Genomic DNA, 18065 nt, shown 5'->3' with positions numbered 1-18065 from the left:
AGCTAGGCCTTCATTCCTAGATACTTTGCATTCCCCCAAACACCTTTTCTTCAAGTATTACCTCTCTTAGACTCTTTATTCTCTGGAGATAACTTTGTCAGAGAAAATAGAGGTCATCAGGCATAATCTGTTCCAGTTTCCCTACCCTACTGCAGCCTATCCATACTTCTATCTCTATTTCTTCCAAGTCCTTTCCAACTGAGGCCCCTTCAAAACCTAACCACAACATATATCTCTTACTTCACATCCGTACAGCTCCCCAGTATTCCAGGCTCAATCATTTATTCCTTTTCTAGCCAGGTCCTTAAGTCTCTTTTGCTCCAGTTTCTTCACAAACAGTAGTCAATCCCATACTTCTCAACAACTGAGAAACAACAAAAATAATTCTTTTAAGCATACTTCCTCCTCAAGCTAACCTGTGGTCCCTCCTTCCCATGAGTACCAAATTTTTACACTGAGTTTCTACTGACTGGTTCCATCTACTACCTCAACTCCGACTCACTCCTCACCCTATTATAACCTAGCTCCCAGCCTCCACCACTCTCTGAGTTTTCCATTTAATCACCAGCCCCCAACCACAATGAATGGCTTATTTCAGGTCCTCATCATACCTCTCCTCTGCAGCATTTAATGCTGCAACTGTTATCCCTTTTTCAGGAAACTCTTCTCCCCTAAAGTTCTTTTTTAAATTTTATTTTATTTTCTTTAATTTTATTATTACTATTACTTTTGGGCTGCATTGGGTCTTCACTGCTGCGCGCGGGCTTTCTCTACTTGCGGCGAGCAGGGGGCTCTCTTCGTTGTGGTGCGCAGGTTTCTCACTGTGGTGGCTTCTCTTGTTGCGGAGCACGGGCTCTAGGCGCGCAGGCTCAGTAGTCGTGGTGCCAGGCTTAGCTGCTCCGCAGCATGTGGGATCTTCCCGGACCAGGGATCGAACCCGTGTCCCCTGCATTGGCAGGCGGACTCGCAACCACTGCACCACCAGGGAAGTTCCTCCCCTAAAGTTCTGATGCGACTCTTTGCTGTAAGCTTCCTACAGACTCATTCTTCAGTGGCACTCACTAGTCCTCTAAAATGACGTGGTTCCTGGGGTTCTTTCCTCCTAGTCCTCTTTTCTTATTACCCCTACGAGCCCTTATCTATATTCTCTTAAACGTTCTAATCACTGTTTAAACTGTTTTCCAAACCTTCACCACTGGTCACATCATCCTAGAGCAGGGGTAGGCAAAATAGGGCCTGTGAGCCAAATCCAGCCCTCCATTTGATTTTGTAAATAAGCTTTGTTTCCCTATTGTCTTTTGCTGCTTTCATGCTCACAGCAGAGTTGAACAGTTGTGACATAAACAGTATAGCCCTCAAAGCTTAAAATATTATGGCTCTTTACAGAGAAAGTTTGCTAACCTCTGTTCTAGAAGGTAAAACATACCAAGTAAATAGTTCTGATAACTTCCTGCCTTTGGCCCCCAATGCCAGTGCTATTAGTCAGACCATCCACCTCTAAGACCCCTGAGAGTTTTCCAACTGTTCCTCCCAAGCTCTCTTCCCACCCTCACCAATCTATCTCCTACAGTACAACCAAAGCAACAGTTCTCAATGCACAAAACCCACTTCCCGATTTAAAAATTTCCCCACAGTACAGCTTGTTCACAATCTGGCCCCAGCCTATCTTTTCCAACTTTCTAAGCACTCCACCTGTAATAAATACTGAATGAATTTAGTTCCCCAGAGCATATGATGCTGTCTTTTACTTCCAGACCCACCCAAGATTTACTACCAAAGAAATAACTAAGTAGTCGTGGCTCCAGGGCTCCTTAGTTGCGGCATGTGAACTTAGTTGCAGCATGCATATGGGATCTAGTTCCCTGACCAGGGATCGAACCCAGGTCCCCTGCATTGGGAGCACGGAGTCCCATCCACTGCACCACCAGAGAAGTCCCAGTGGGGGGTTCTTTTAGAAATGCCACAAGAAGGACCAGGTGCGGGACTACCACTACATGCACCAGAATGGTCAGTTACCCATTCTCTAGCTATTGCTAACAAAAATTGCTTGTATGTCACTTTATTCTGTGCATTAAGGCTACAATAAATTTTAAACGCACTGAATAAACCACAATTACTCAGATAGAAACCCACTTTCTTATACCACTTTCGAGTTTTCTGGAGGATACTGAAGTTTGCCAGATATTGATCAGATTGATCAATTCCTTTCATACGTTTATTATACTCTAATATAGAAGTGGGCTTAGTTATCTGATGGCCAGTCCTCCTGTCTTCCTTTCCTGTAGATGCTACGGAGGCATCAGGAATAGTTGTCACCATGCGGACTAGCCTCATCTTTCCATATAAGAAGAATCACTTCTCCCTTCCGTAAGAATGTCATTTCTCCCCTCTGTAGATTTTTAGATTTCTCCTTTAACTGGTTTGGTAGACCACAATTCTCTTTTATAGTCTACAAACTCTGATTTTATTTTTCAACAATATTTCAGATGTGGACATACTATTGTAATAACTGTCTTGGTAAATATGGTGCCATGAACCAAGATAAGGTTGTAGGACTGATAATACTGTTTTTCTTGCAGTTTCTTTCCTTCACCTGTGTAAATCTCAAGGTTGCATATATATCCAGTTTCACTTTCGCTAACCATCCTGACCAAAATTCCACATTTTGTTAAGTTTTCCAGTATTACAGGCTTTGAATCTGAGTCATCCTCTCCACTTTATCACTGCCTCCTCAAGTGATTGCTCTCGTTTGGGTATATAAATCGACTGAAATTTTGGTAGAAAATAATCCAAAAGAGGTTTAACTTTTGAAATTCTGCCTGCAGGAAGTGGAGTTTCCGAGTTATCGTTAAAGTGAAGAAATGTCATTATTTGTTTGAACCTTCTTCTCGTCATAATCTTTAGAAAGATAGGTGTTTCAAGTAAGGGATCAGTCGACCAATATTCTTTCCAGTGTGACTTTATCTGTCTCCATCAAAATTATTAATCCAAGAAACTTCTTCATTTCACTATTGGTTACATCAGTTCATTGTAAAGCCTTATTATACTTTTTATATGATTTTTCATTCTGTTGGTGATACATGTTTGTTTGGGAAGTGACCAACTCAACAAAGTCATTACCAAAAATTAATTCTGTTATTTCACTAACACTTTGCAGGTTATTACATTTAATAGTTACATCTGACACGCCTATAAAGTCTTCTAATTTTCGTGAAATGTTGTCTTCAATCCACTCTTCTGTAGAAGCAAAGGAGCATTCTCCAGTACCATGAGTTTCATTTTCACGTTCCATATCAGAATCAATCGCTAAGGTTTTTTGTCTTTTTTTGGTCTAATATTCACATTGTCTGAATCAGAACTATACTCTGAAGAACTATCATCTTCTGAGACACCAGTATATATGTTGCTCGGACGATCAGAGAAAGTACTTGCATAAAATTCACCTGAAAAATTCTTCTTCACTCAAAATTTCACGATGCATCATTTTTGAAAATTTTATGGTACACTGCATTTATAATATACACAAGGTTGGAACAAAAACCTAATGGAGCAAAATGTGAATGATAACGACAATCATTAAGTTGTATAACGAACCCTTGATCAATTTTAAGTTCTAAAAACTCTGCATGGTGATGTTAATTGTGTCACTCTCTAAAAAGGTATTGGTACATCTCCAGTCGATAAAGTTAGGGTAACAAAAGACGTATTAATACATCTCTAGTCAATAAATTGTTAAGCAAATTACTTAACTCATTTTCTTCATCTGTATAATGGCAATTTTGTGAGGATTATTTAAGATTATTCTTATAAGCAGAGTACCTTGTACATAGTAAGTGCTCAACAATCATTGATTATTGATATTGATAATCATTGATTATCATTATTTTCATTGTTTTATCCCTCACACTTAGTTCAGAATTCAGATAACTTCTGAGTAAAATAACTGAAGCAAGCTAGTTCTGCACACAGTATTTTCAGCTGCATACTGAATATTTCCATTTGAACAAGGTTTGGCTCCCAAAACTTGTTATCCTTACTCCGAACTGTTTCAGTTAGAGTACCCAATCTGTTAAGGTTTGCCCAGGACTTTCCTGGTCTGAACACTGAAAAGTCCTGTGTCCTGAGAACTCCCTCAGTCCTAACCAAACAAGGACAGTCATCACCTTAAATTAGAGATATGTTGCAAACAATAAAAAACAGATTTGAGTTAATTTAAGATACAAGGGGAAGCGGGGAGACAGGAGAATTACTGGAAAAATATAGCACAATTCAAAGAACCAAAGGAAAAGCTAAAGAATCAGATCTATGAAAAAATCAGGATGAAAGCAACTCCAAAGATCTAGGTGGCAGGAATTAATGGAAGATTTCTTCACAATACTTCTGTCAGGATGAATCACTTAGGTCCCAGTATCAGCTCACTCAAGATTTAAATGCCAGGGGACAGCATCTGATTGGTCTATTTTGTACTATCCAGAAAAAGTGAAGCACTTTAATTAACCAAAAAAAGCAGGAGCATTTAGATTAAAAACTCCAAGAGGTATCCAATGGAAGAAGAGTAGCTTCCAAAGGTGAAATCAGAATGCTGTTTCCAAAAGAAAGGGGAACAGATATAAGATCATCGTATCAACTGTTGCTTGAACATGCCATGCTTTCAACACTCCATGATTTAGTCACTGTTATTCATGTTATTTTTCTTTCTGTCTTAGCAAACTCCTCCTTCAAGACCTAGCTCAAGGGTGATGTTCTGTGTAACCTTACTCAGTTTCCCCAGATATAGTCACTCCCTTTCTACATGCTCTCATAGTACTTTGCAAATTATGTACCTATATCACAGAACTTATCATACTGCACATTAAGCATATGCTTAGATATCGGTCTCTCCCACCAAACTGAACTTCCCTAGAGCAAGGACAGCATTATTCATATTTACAGTCTTTGGAATTAACAATGCCTCCCTGGCACATAGCAAATGCTACATAAGTGTTTAATAAATCTGTTATCTAAGTCACTAGGATATAAACTGTATATGAAGCAACAAACTAAAAGGGAAGAAAGGAGCTACTACAGATAAACATGCTGACAGTGTCAAAGAAAAAGCTGACAGACTAAGAGTAAGGGAATGACAGGCAAAAAAAATTATGAAGAGCAAAAACTCCATAAGCACAGAAATTAAGGCCAAAATTCTGACAAATCTAAGAACTTGAAGGCATCACTTATATAAGAGCAAAAAGTAATAGCCATATGCATAATGGTGATTCTCAAGAACCAAGAAAATAACTAAATTATATTCTACTTAGGAAGGCAGAGACATGCATAGGACATTTTTAGAAATACTGGCTTTTCAAAATAAAAGAAAATTTGGTATGTAAACAAATAAACTTATAACCCAGAAAACTCAACAGTTCAGAATGATTAATTCCAAGTTAATATAGTCATGATTCATTTTACCATGTTTTAATTGTTAATGTTCGTATCCTAAGCTGCGACAAATTTTTTCTTAATGGCAAAAGGACAAAGTATAGCTACATCCTCCTTACATATTTAATACTGCTCTACTTTGAAGGTAATGGAATAGAGACTTGGAAATGAGAATATAGCCAAACCTTATGCTCAGAAAACAAAAAGTCAACTTAGGAATGCTGTCAGTCATGGAAAGAGAATATCACTGACTTTGAAGTTAGATTTTCTAGATACATTTTCTAACTCCTTTACTGGATCCCAAGAAGTCAGGTGACTTTTTCACTTCAAATGTTATTCAAGTCTTTATCATATTTCACCCAAACAACTAAAATTCATTTCACCAAATATGATAACTCTGACATCATGACATTAAACTACTCTTGATCATCTGAACCGCCTGATCAGTCTAACATCACTATTGGGATGTATTCTGAAGCACACAGCATCACCAACTGAAGGTTTTTTTAAATCAAAAATACTTAAACTAAAGATAATTAAGCCTTTCAAACTAACCTCCAGTTTACAGAAAATTCAGAGGGTCGTAAAAAATAGGAGGAACAAGTTAAGCAACACCACAAAGAGAAAGACATATCCAGTAATTAGGACAGTCTGATAGGTTGAACCATATGAAACTGGTGATATTTGGCTGCTTTGAACCTCAAAAATGGCAATTTCATGTGGTTTGACTTAATATAAGGAAACTGACCCGATTTCTTCTTCACCAAATTAATGGCATTTTTAAAATGGTGGGGAAAAACAGCAGAAAGGTAGAAGCAACCCAAGGATCCATCAGTGGATAAATGGATAAGCAAAATGTGGTACATCCATACAACGGAATATTATTCAGTCATAAAAAGGAAAGAAATTTTGACACATACTGCAACATGGATGAACCTTGAAGATATTATGCTAAATGAAATAAGTCAGTCACAAAAGGAGAAAACACTGTATGATTCTACTTACGTGATGTTCCTAGAAGAGTCAAATTCATAAAGACAGAAAGAAGAGAGGTTGCCAGGGGCTGGGGAGAGTGGAAATGTAGTTAGTTTAATGGGGACAGAGTTTCAGTTGGGGAAGACGAAAAAGTTCTGGAGACAGATAGTGGGAATGGTTACACAATGATGTGCATGTATTTAACGCCACAGAACGGTACACTTAAAATGGTTAAAATGGTAAATTTTATATTTTACCACAATAAAAAACATGGTGGTCCTAGAGAAATGGAAATAAAAACAAAAATAAACAAATGGGACCTAATGAAACTTAAAAGCTTTTGTGTAGCAAAGGAAACCATAAACAAGATGAAAAGACAACCCTCAGAATGGGAGAAAATACTTGCAAACAAAGCAACCGACAAAAGATTAATCTGCAAAACATACAAGCAGCTTATGCAGCTCAATATCAAAAAAACAAACAACCCAATCCAAAAACGGGCAGAAAATCTAAATAGACATTTCTCCGAAGAAGATATACAGACTGCCAACAAACACATGAAAGGATGCTCAACATCACTTATCATTAGAGAAATGCAAATCAAAACTACAATCACCTCACACCAGTCAGAATGGCCATCATCAAAAAATCTACAAACAACCTAGAAAATGGTACAGATGAACTGGTTTGCAGGGCAGAAATAGAGACACAGATGTAGAGAACAAACGTATGGACACCAAGTGGGGAAAGTGGCAGGGGTTGGGGGGGGTGGTGGTGGTGGGATGAATTGGGAGATTGGGATTGACATGTATGCACTAATATGTATAAAACAGATAACTAATAAGAATCTGCTGTATAAAAAACTAAATAAAATAAAATTCAAAAAAAAATCTACAAACAATAAATGCTGGAGAGGGTGTGGAAAAAAGGGAACCCTCTTGCACTTTTGGTGGGAATGTAAACTGATACAGCCACTATGGAGAACAGTAGGGAGGTTCCTTAAAAAACTAAAAATAGAACTACCATATGACCCAGCAATCCCACTACTGGGCATGTACCCAGAGAAAACCATAATTCAAAAAGAGTCATGTACCACAATGTTCACTGCAGCACTATTTACAATAGCCAGGACATGGAAGCAACCTAGGTGCCCATCAACAGATGAATGGATAAAGAAGATGTGGCACATATATACAATGGAATATTACTCAGCCATAAAAAGAAACGAAATTAAGTTATTTGTAGTGAGGTGGATGGACCTAGAGTCTGTCATACAGAGTGAAGAAAGTCAGAAAGAGGAAAACAAATACTGTATGCTAACTCATATATATGGAATCTAAAAAAAAAAAAAAAGGTTCTCATGAACCTAGGGGCAGGACAGGAATAAAGACACAGACATAGAGGATGGACTTGAGGACACGGGGAGGGGGAAGGGTAAGCTGGGACGAAGTGAGAGAGTGGCATGGACTTATAAATACTACCAAATGTAAAATAGATAGCTAGTGGGAAGCAGCTGCATAGCACAGGGAGATCAGCTCGGGGCTTTGTGACCACCTAGAGGGGTGGGATAGAGAGGGTGGGAGGGAGACGCAAGAGGGAGGGGATATGGGGATATATGTATACATATAGCTGATTCACTTTGTTATACAGCAGAAACTAACACAACAATGTAAAGCAATTATACTCCAATAAAGATGTTAAAAAAAAACGATGGTGGGAGGAATCTCTTAAAGGAGAATTAACATAACCAAATGTGATCAGATCTTGTGTAATCATGGTTCTAACAACCAAATGTTAAAAAAAAAAAAAATTAAAGGACAACTGGGGAAATTTAAATGTGGATTACATTAGCTGTCATTAGGAAATGATTAATTGTGTCAGGGTGATGTGGTATTTATTTAAGAAAGCACTCTCATTTTTTAGAGAAGTATGTAAGTCTTCGGGAGTAAATTGTCATGACTGACGTATAAGAGAATTTTAAAAATTATTTCTCCATGAATGTGTCTTAATCTCCCAGTATTTTACCTATCATAATAAAAAGTTTGGACTTGATTTGGGAAGCAGTAAAAAAAAAAAAAAAAGGCACCGAAAGAGTAGAAGTTTCAGTTAAAAAGCATATTTTAGGAAAATTATTGTGCTGGTGGTACTTACAATGAAGGTACTTATTTAAGAAATATTTTAGTGCTTATTTTGTTCTAGCCACTGTACTAAGAACTAGGTAATGGAGGTACATATAGGAGAAACAGATAAGACATAATAAAAATATATTATCTAACCACAATGAGGGAAGAAAGGTTCCTAACAACCTGGGGGGGGGGGCGGTGAGGGGAGATTCAGAAAGATTTCTCAGAAGAGCTAAATCCAGAGGTGAGTATTTAAGAGGGGCAGGAATTAACTAGGCAACAGGAGGCAGGGAAGGATATTCCAGTCAGCAGGATAGCCCTGAGAATAGAAACAGAACTGGCAAGCAGGGGAGGGCCGGATTCCAGATTATGTATAAGCATATAAGAAGTTCAGTGTTGCTAGAGCTTAAAGGTGTGGGGATGGGGCGTGGGGGACGGACACAGAACCTGGAAAAATAACCAGGTATCAGGCTTACTAAAAAAATCTCATGAACTGGAGGAAGAACACCACTTTGGAGGCAACTTTTAAACTGCTAGATGATAAGTAATAAGGCTGAAAGTAGGCTGGAGGCAGTGGAATAGAGAGGCAGGGCCCAAATCCAGAGACAGCACAGAGATTCAAGCTACATGACTGGCATCTGACTGAATGTGGAAGATGAGGAAGGAGTCCAAGAAACCTCTCAAATTTCAAGTTCAGGTCACAGTGAGAGTGATGATGCCATAAACAGAAAAAAGAAAAAACAAAGGCTTTAAACACTTCGAGATTGAGAAGCTGATGTGATGCTCATGTGATTAATTTCCAGCAGATGATTAAAACAGATTTAAGTTCCCCACACTGAAATGACCGTTAAAACTAAGGGAACTGCTAATGTGGGCAAGAAAAAGCCAACAGAGAAGTGAGTTGTGGACAGAATCCCAAGGCATGCCTATAATCAATGGGTAGAAAGAAGAGCCAGCAAAGCCAACCAAAAAAGAGTAATCAGTGAGGCAGGAGGACCAGGAAAGATAATATGTCCAGATAGTGAATTTGAGAAAAGATAATTATAGTGTACCTGCTATATGACGTACAGATTCCTGAAAAACTTCATGTTCTGCAAAATTAGGAAGAAAGAGGGAAATATATCAAGACAGTTGGAGCAATAAGCACCTTTAAGACAGAACATATGGTTAATTGGAGCCAAGAGGCATACTCCTGGGTTTGCTATTTTCAACTGTTTCTGTACTTCAACTACTTGTGTTCAACTGCTGCTACTTGGGAGGGCTAAACAGTTAATGTGCTGGTAAAAATCAAATATCAACCAACATGAATTCTGCATGAACTAACATCATTCCTCTTTATCATTCAAGCAAGAATTAGTTTATGTTACAGAAATACATTACAGCAGAACAGACTGCCAAAGGAGGGTTGTAGGCAACAGTATCAATGCTATAAAGTCAATAACAAAAGAAATTATTAATATTTTAGAATAATACTGTACCTTTCACTCCCAAGTACATTATCTAGTCTCTCTTAAAGAGTATTTATTAAATTTTATATACTGGTCACTAAATGACCCAAGGTCCCTACCATCAGTGGGCTTCTTGACAGAGACCACATACTTTAACAGCTGCAATACACACACAGAATTTGTTGTACATCACAGCAATCTATGCCAAAGAGGTAAAGGAAAACTCACTTAGAAAAAAGCACAGAGAGAAGGAAAAAAATAGGGACTGATTGTACTAAGTATGTTATTAGTCAGGAAAGGCCCTGTGGAGAATTTCTGAAGGTTTTTTTGAACTATAATGACATGGTATGGCAGAACTGCAATCTTGGTGTTCCAGAGATATATGAAGGAGTATGAGTGAAGAAAGAGTTTGCCAGAGTGAGCCCCACCAAACAGATAGCAAAAGAAGGCATTCAGGAGAACAGCAAATATAAAGGCATGGAAAGGAAACGTACTGGTTACAGCTCCATCTCAAGTACTTTATCATATAGGAAATATAAGGAAAAGCGGTAGGTGAGGTAGAAAAGGCAGACCTTTTTATGAAATTATGTGGGGCATGCTAAGGACTTTTAATTTTATCCTGAACGCAATGGGATGATTTGCCAGGAAAGTAACACAAAAAGATTTCAGAAAGATCAATCCATAAGTTCACTGGGGAGGGAAGACACAGGGAAACCAGGTGCACTATCACACCTGTATAGGTGACAGTGATAGGGGCCTAAACTAGGGCAGGGTGGTAAGGTTGGTAACAAAGGTAAAAATATGAGGGCTCATCAGATGACCAGCACAGAAAAGTGAAGGAAGGGAAGAAGGGAGTCAAAGTCAAGGATAAGGCTTGAAGCTTGAACAGTTAGGTAGTATCTCTTACCAACAGAGGTTCCAGAGAGAGAAGCAAGTTTGGTAGTGTTAGATGAATTTACAAATGAGAAGATATTTATTTATCCCTAGTATTAGAAATTGAAGCCTAAAGTTTAAGTGTTAAGGCCAAAGATATGGGTTCTTATTTTTCAGTGAAACCAATGAACTGGCTTCTTACTAATAAGGAAACTTTGCAAAAGTGAAAAAATAGAAGGTAAATAAATCAAATGATAAATAGGATGTCAAAAGTTTTTATTTGCAAGGTTTTAAAATATCAAAATAGGAATTTCCCTGATACAGTCAAGATTTATTAAATATTTTCCCCAGTAATTAACCTTCAGATGTGCATCCATACAAGTCAAGTCTTCAGCTCCACTCAGTGAAGAGACAGTAAAGCACAGTGAGCAAGAGTTCTGGCTTTAGTGTCATGCTGCTTCACTTTAAGTCTAGACTCTGCCACTTAAACCACCCTAGGACTTGGGGCTAGTAACTTAAGAACTGCAGGCTTCAAGTTTCCTTGGAAGTAAATGTGGATAATAACACATACATACTTTATAGGACTGTGAAGACTAGATAAATAATCCATATAAAGTACTTGGTACAGGTTGACTGTAAACATTCAGTAAGTGTTAAGAATTTTCAAATAATTGAATAGTTGTCACTGATGAAAATGTCATATCTTTGAAGTGTACAGGAGCAAGAAAAACTTGACCTGGATGGCAGTTACCTGCATGTTGGATTTTTAAGTATTTACTAAATGGAACTATGTATTTCCTAGTTGTAGCTACAAAATCCATTCACGCTACCCAAGCCTTGAACTGCTATCCATGATAATTACTCCCTCCCCTACCTCCATCTATAAACCTCAGGATAGCGTTATCCCCTTTCTCTCCTGTGAGCTTCACACATGAGAGGAAGAGAACAACGGAAAAGGAGGAAGTTCAAATCCTCATTCCATGTTAGGACCATCCCCGATCTTAATTTTTTGGAAAATTCCTCCTTACATATGGGATAACAGAACCATTCCTCCAGAATTAATTCTAGATATTACTGTCAGTCACCTTTTTCCATTCCTGTAATCATGTTACACCTCCTAACTCTACTCTAGAATAAATTCCTTCAGATCTCTATATCAAGAAGTTTCCAAGCAACTCCTTGCCACAAAAATATTCTCAGACCACCACAAGCCACCTGGAAGTCTCACCTCTTCACTCCTTAATCTAATCTCTTCTTTTTCACCTGGATCTTTATTCACTAATTTCTCACGTGCCCTGTTCAAGTTTAGTCCATACTTTCTATAAAATTCACCAGCCTTTCTTCTATGAAGCTATTCCCAACTGAATGACTATGAAACTACTTTCTTCCTGAACCCTCTCCCTACTCACAATTCCCTAGCGTAACTCCACACTTTTATTTTCTTTAGAAAATATGTATTTTATTCTTGCGCCTAGCATCTTATTTGTGTATCAGCTGGCTATATAATTTACAATATGTTTTATCTTTTACCTATCCTATGTGTGAAAAAGCAGGAATGTTATCTCATCAAAGTACATCTCACTGTTTTTGAAATAGCCTGATAATCACTACTATTTAGTCACAGAGCTAAGCTGCAACATAAGTTTCTAGTGTAATATAGTTTCTAAAATGGATAAGACTAAACTAGATATGGTGTCTAGTCTCAGTTACACCAAATTCTACAATAAAGTCACTTGATTAGATTTGACCCCAGTTCATCCTTTAGTCACATTTCTAGTATCCCTCTCTCTCAGCAGTAACTGAAGAGTCCTACATTCTCAGGACTCTTCAATTACCACTCCCTGATGTCTGGAATGCCCCTTCCTTGCTCTCTCCCTCTCCCAGGACAACTTTCTTTCATCCAGGATCAGCTCACTCCCATTCATCCACTAGGAATCAACCAGAACATCTCCCTTGACTGCTCAGCTCCAAGTCAGGATCTTCTCATGCATTCTCAGAATACACTTACTGATGTACTGCATTGTAATTATCAGTTTACTTTCCCACACTCCTACTTAACTGTAAAGGTAAACTCCTTGAGGTACAGACTGAACAATGTTAGATAGCCAAAAGACAATTAATGAATGAATGCTCATACCCACTCCATGACCTTGTGCAGGCTGTACACACAGTCTTGAGTTTCCTCATCTAAAGTACTTTCCTCCTGTAAAGTGTGGATAATGCTACACCTAGCTCATAAAGTTGTCACAGGATTAAAAGAGGTATCATGAAGCTCTTAGTATAGTGTCTGACACATGGAACTACCATTTGAATGTCCGCTATTTCATGCCTTAGTTACCCTCCTGCATCCTGGGAATTGTAATGTCACCAATATTTTCAGGCTGAAAGGCTTAGCAAGCATGCATCCAGAAGTCACTGGTCACATTCTGATTATCAGCAGATATTTACTGTGTGCCTATTATGTGCGGAAGTCCTTACTAAGTATCACTGAGCTGCCAGAACACAGTAGGGGCAAAAAATAAGACAAAAACCTGTACCAGTATCCAAGAGAGGAAAGAATGTTAATTAGTTCTTCTGTACGAACAATACAGGTATTTTTTCAAACTACATTAACTTTTGCTTTATAATAGGGGTAAGTTTCAAGAACAATTACTGATGGGCAAAGTTCAAAATTAACTCCTATCATCAAGTGGACCAATAACAAGAAGCAGTTCCAAAATTTCTTGTTGCTATTCCTAGGTTTCACTTTTGCTTATAAGTATCAATATTTCTCACAAAAGAAATTTAACCATGACCAGGACATAGATAGATGAACTTTATTTGTCTCAATCAAATGGGAATTCCACAGTATTTCCTAATTGGTATGTAATTTTGTAGCTCCCAAAAATGGCCTGTGTCTTCTCTATTTTGCTACAAAACAACGCTGACTGGCATTATTTTCCCTCACCACCTTCTCTCTTTAGGACAGGATAAAATGCACACTTCTTAGTCACAATGGCCCCTTAGCAAGAATGACAAAACTGCAAATCATGTCACCTAGTATTAGAAGAGGAGGCTGTGGACTTGAAACACTTTCCCCCTAACAAATCCAGAGGTGAGAGTCCCAGTGAAGTTTGTGCATTAAACTACACTGCTTTTGGTAGCTGCAGAGAGACCTCTAGCGCTGCCTGGATAAGCCGAGTTTGCAAATAGTACCTGCTAATGTCACCTTAATGAGACAATGGCAACATGCTGAGTAGCAACAAACTGAGTGACCACGATGAATGTTTACAGTTTTGCAATCATTTGGAAATTCTACCAGTTTGGAGCAAGAGATATATACAAGGCCGTGTGAACGTATGTATCCAATTTATTACAGTAAAACGTGTCAAAGAAATGATCACCCTGTGCACACTCCCACTACAAGAAAAGGCTAAGAAAACAGATCCTGTGAGCGGAGGTCGGGAACAACGTCTCTTCCAAAGCCTCCACACAATAGATGGTAAACTATTGTCCACCTTCAGCTTGCTCCAAATGCCAGCAGTAAGGAGAGTATGAACTGGAAAAGCTCAGCACGACTGCTCCAGAGAACCGCACCGGAATATTAGAAAACGGTCCTGGCGCATCCTACCCTCCCCCATCCACCACCCGCCGACAAGTCAGTTACCCGGCTGGTCCCCACCCCCCTCTGCGGGCCGCCACCGCCCGCCTGGGCCCGGCTCGCAGAAGGTAGGCGCGGGGACCGGCAGAGTCGAGGCTCCATGTGCGGCAGCGCGGGAGGCACTGAGGGGGCTGCGCCGGGCGGAAGGCTGCATGGGGAGCGGGCGTGAGCCGCGGCCGCCCCCTCGGTGGGGCGGTCGACAGATCCGGGCGGCAGCAGCCCCGGCCCGCGAGGCCCCGGCCCGCGGACCCCGCCTCAGCTCCACACCTCTTTCTCGCCGACAGCAGGCCGCGCCCGCGTGACGGGGCCGAAAACCCCGGTATTTCCAGGTCTCTGCGCCGGCAGCTCCGGGGGGCGGCTGCAGCCCGGCCCGCGTCCCGCCGCCCGCTCTGCCCAGCCCCTAGCCGCGATGACGAGAGGCGGCGGCCAACTCCGACCCACCGCGAGCCGGCAAGAACCAGCCCGGCGCCGGCCCCCCGCCCCTCCCTGCCGCCTCGGGGCCGGCGCGGCCAGGCGGGCGAGCCGGGCGGGCCCCAGCCGCGGAAGCACACTCACCTCTACATCTCGGCCCTTATTCTTAAAGCTCTTGATGCGGTGGTTCTCCAAGCCGGGGTTCTCGGCCATGGCTGCGCGCTGCTCCGGCGGCGGCTACTCCGGCGGCTGCGGCGGCGAGTCTCGGCGCGGGAGGGGGAGGTGGGGGAGGGCCGGAGGGAAGGGAGGGGGAGGGGGAGAGGAGAGCACGTTCCGTGACGCCTCCGAGCGCGAGGTGGCAGCAGCGCCGGGGGAGGCTCAGGCGGACAGACGGGAGGGGCGGGGCGGGAACTGCGCTGAGGAACCGCGGCGCCTGGAGAGCATTGAGTCACGTGACGCAGGCGGCCTCCGGCCTGGATGCTAGCCGGCTAGATGTGCCCGCTGGTTCTCGGGATGACCCCCGCCAACCCCCGCCCCCCAGCAAGGACTCCCCCACAACCCCTCGGAGCTGCAAGTCATGCGCCAGCAATGGAGCCAGATTTAGCCGCTTTTACTGCCCCCGAGACGCGGAGCTGCGGCAGGAAACTACAGTTCCCAGCATGTCATTCTTCGGCGGGGCTAATTCTCCCGGCCTCGACAGAACCAGGAGAATGCCGGGAACCCTAAGCGCGCGGCTTTCTGCGCGCTGCGCTCTGACCGCCTGGGCGCGAGACTCCGCCCCCAAGGCCGCCTCGGGGTGGGGTGGGGTGGGAGGAGCTTCCCCGTAGTTGGTACTTTGCGCCCTATTGAGAGGGAGGGGGCGGGGCTTCCTGGGAGGCGCACCTCCCTCCCCGTAGCCTAGAAAATTAGAAACGGATCCACGGTTCGTGCTTTGTTCCCCTGCTTCTTTGGGTGGGGGGGTGGGGGGAGTCTCCTGAAATAGCAGCCACCCTCATTCGCTGTTCCCTTGCTCTGCTTTGGTTTTATAATTAGCATTTATTTCCACCTGACATGTACATATGTATGTATGTGATATATGTGTTTATGTGTGTGTGTTACCTGGCTTACTGCATCGGAATGAGCTCAGTTAAAGTAGGGACATTGGTAGGTCTACTGCTGAAGCCCTCTGTTAATACAGTGCCTGGCACGTCGTGAATAATCAATAAATACTTGAACAGATTAGCGCTCTAGCATGTTTCTTCATCATCCTCCCAAGCCCCGTTCTGCAGCCTCCACTCTGGTAGTTCCTGCATTTATGTACCCTCAGTACCTCCGTTCTGCCACCACACATAATCTTCTCAGCCTTCAGGAAGTAGTCAAGCCCTGATCCGCAGACTCTCCAGTCTAGCATCTCCTTTTAGGGTCATGGTAGGAATGATCACGGGAAATTTGGATCCATAACGCTAATAGTTGCTTTCTGGAGCAGGTGGGCTTCTCTGAATGTATGTGAAATAATTTAGTTTCAGAATCTCTGGCAGATACAAGCGATGTTATAGTACAGTTCAAATGACACTGAGGTCATTCAAAGGTTGGGAGAAATATAACCATGAAGAAATTGAAGAAGATATTCTTTCAAAGCAAAGGGGACTTAGAGAGCCCTAGGCCCAGGGGTCATGAATTAAGAGGCCTTTGCTGGCCTGGCTATGTCTGGGCCACTTTTGTGAGTGGTGGGTGGTGGCTTGTTGATAAACACAGGCTCATTTAAAGGCTTCAGACCATTGTTGCCATATTGGACTGTGGGCTGGTCTTGACAAAGGTCCAATTTTTCAAGGGAAACCAAAAAGCTTTGTTCTTTTTTCTTCATTTTTAAATGTCGATTTATATTTTTTACTGGACTTTAGGGAATCAGTCACTTAAGAACTCCAGGCCCTCACATTGTGTGATCCTGGTCCAAACACTCAGCTGATGGGGAGAAAAAACACCTAAAGCTTAGAATGAATAAATAGATTACTTCAACTCTAGTTCTTAAGGCGATAGAAGTGCATGTTTGCCACTCCTCCTGATTGACTGAAGAGAAACTTCCAGACTGTTGCTCAATCTCCATTACAATTTAGCAAGAACTTCTCTTTTCAGATTATTTTACCCCTTTGTACCTCTTCTCTTCACCCTACTTGCTATCACCAATCATGTAAGTTACCATTTTAGAATTTTAGACATATTTAGTGAGCACCTACCATGGGTTAGTCGTTGTACTAACACTGGGATATATTTGTAAACAAGGCAGCCTGGTATCCTGCCTCCACACAACTTCATATCTATCAGAGTAGACAGACAATAAAACAAGTTATCATCACCCCAAACGTGTTATGGGTGTCAAGGCTCACAGCATGAAGATCCTTATAACCTGCTGATTCCTAATGTGTGAGGGCAAGATCCCAAATAGAGGTCTATATGTCACATATCTAAAATTTAAAAGTTATAAATCAAGCTTACAAACTCAAAATACATTCTAACCTTTGACATTGACAAATGCGCTTCCTTTACAACCTGGAAGTCTGGGTTTGAATTTAAATTTCTTGACTTCTTGGACTTCTGCTTCAGAATGTGACCGTGCAAAGAAGGATGGAAGCCAGCCCCCAGCCCACTTTTTTTTCCCCTTCTCTTCCCTGTCCTGGCTCCACCCCACTCACCCCCAAAGCTCTATTCACATCCCCCTACCCTCCTCAAGAGATGCCCTTTGGCCATTGCTCAGGCCTAAAGTGTGCAAAACTGTGGCATCATGTGCCCCCAGGAAAACAGACCCAGAAAAGAAGCCTGGGAAGACCCTGGAAGCAGGCTTGGCCATTTGAACAGGGAATCCCAGAGCCCTGGTACCCAGAGCTGGGTCTATGGAGCACAGGTTCCAGTGAGCATGACCCCTTGGCTCCATGGACTTCCCATGGGGAGGAGTGCAGCAGAAGAGAGCCAGAGTCAGGTCCTCTAAAGGGCAGGGTCGGGAATTCCTTGGCGGTCCAGTGGATAGGACTCCGAGCTTTCACTGCCAAGGGCCTGGGTTCAATCCCTGGTTGGGGAACTAAGATCCCACAAGCTGCGCAGCGCAGCAAAAAAAAAAAGGGCAGGGTCCAGAGCAGGGTCCCTTCTTGCCCAAGTCTTACTTAGTCAATTTTACTCTTTGCCATTATTCCTGGTGACTTCAAC

General features: G+C 41.8%; 1 protein-coding gene across 2 annotated transcripts in view; it reads right to left on the bottom strand.

The window, feature by feature from the left end:
* Positions 1-15180, bottom strand: part of KPNA3 (karyopherin subunit alpha 3) — an 89978-nt gene extending 74798 nt beyond the window's left edge. Inside the window, exon 1 of one of the 2 annotated variants that reach the window (XM_059902732.1) lies at positions 15033-15180. In XM_059902732.1, the coding sequence (XP_059758715.1) occupies positions 15033-15101 (69 nt within the window). In that variant the 5' untranslated portion in view covers positions 15102-15180. The remainder of the gene's footprint in view (positions 1-15032) is intronic. The other variant, XM_059902733.1, reaches the window with a different exon arrangement.
* Positions 15181-18065: the final 2885 nt, after the last annotated feature.

Source organism: Balaenoptera ricei, chromosome 18, assembly GCF_028023285.1.
Source record: "Balaenoptera ricei isolate mBalRic1 chromosome 18, mBalRic1.hap2, whole genome shotgun sequence".
Taxonomy (NCBI): Eukaryota; Metazoa; Chordata; class Mammalia; order Artiodactyla; family Balaenopteridae; genus Balaenoptera; species Balaenoptera ricei.
This window is presented reverse-complemented; position numbering and strand designations above follow the sequence as displayed.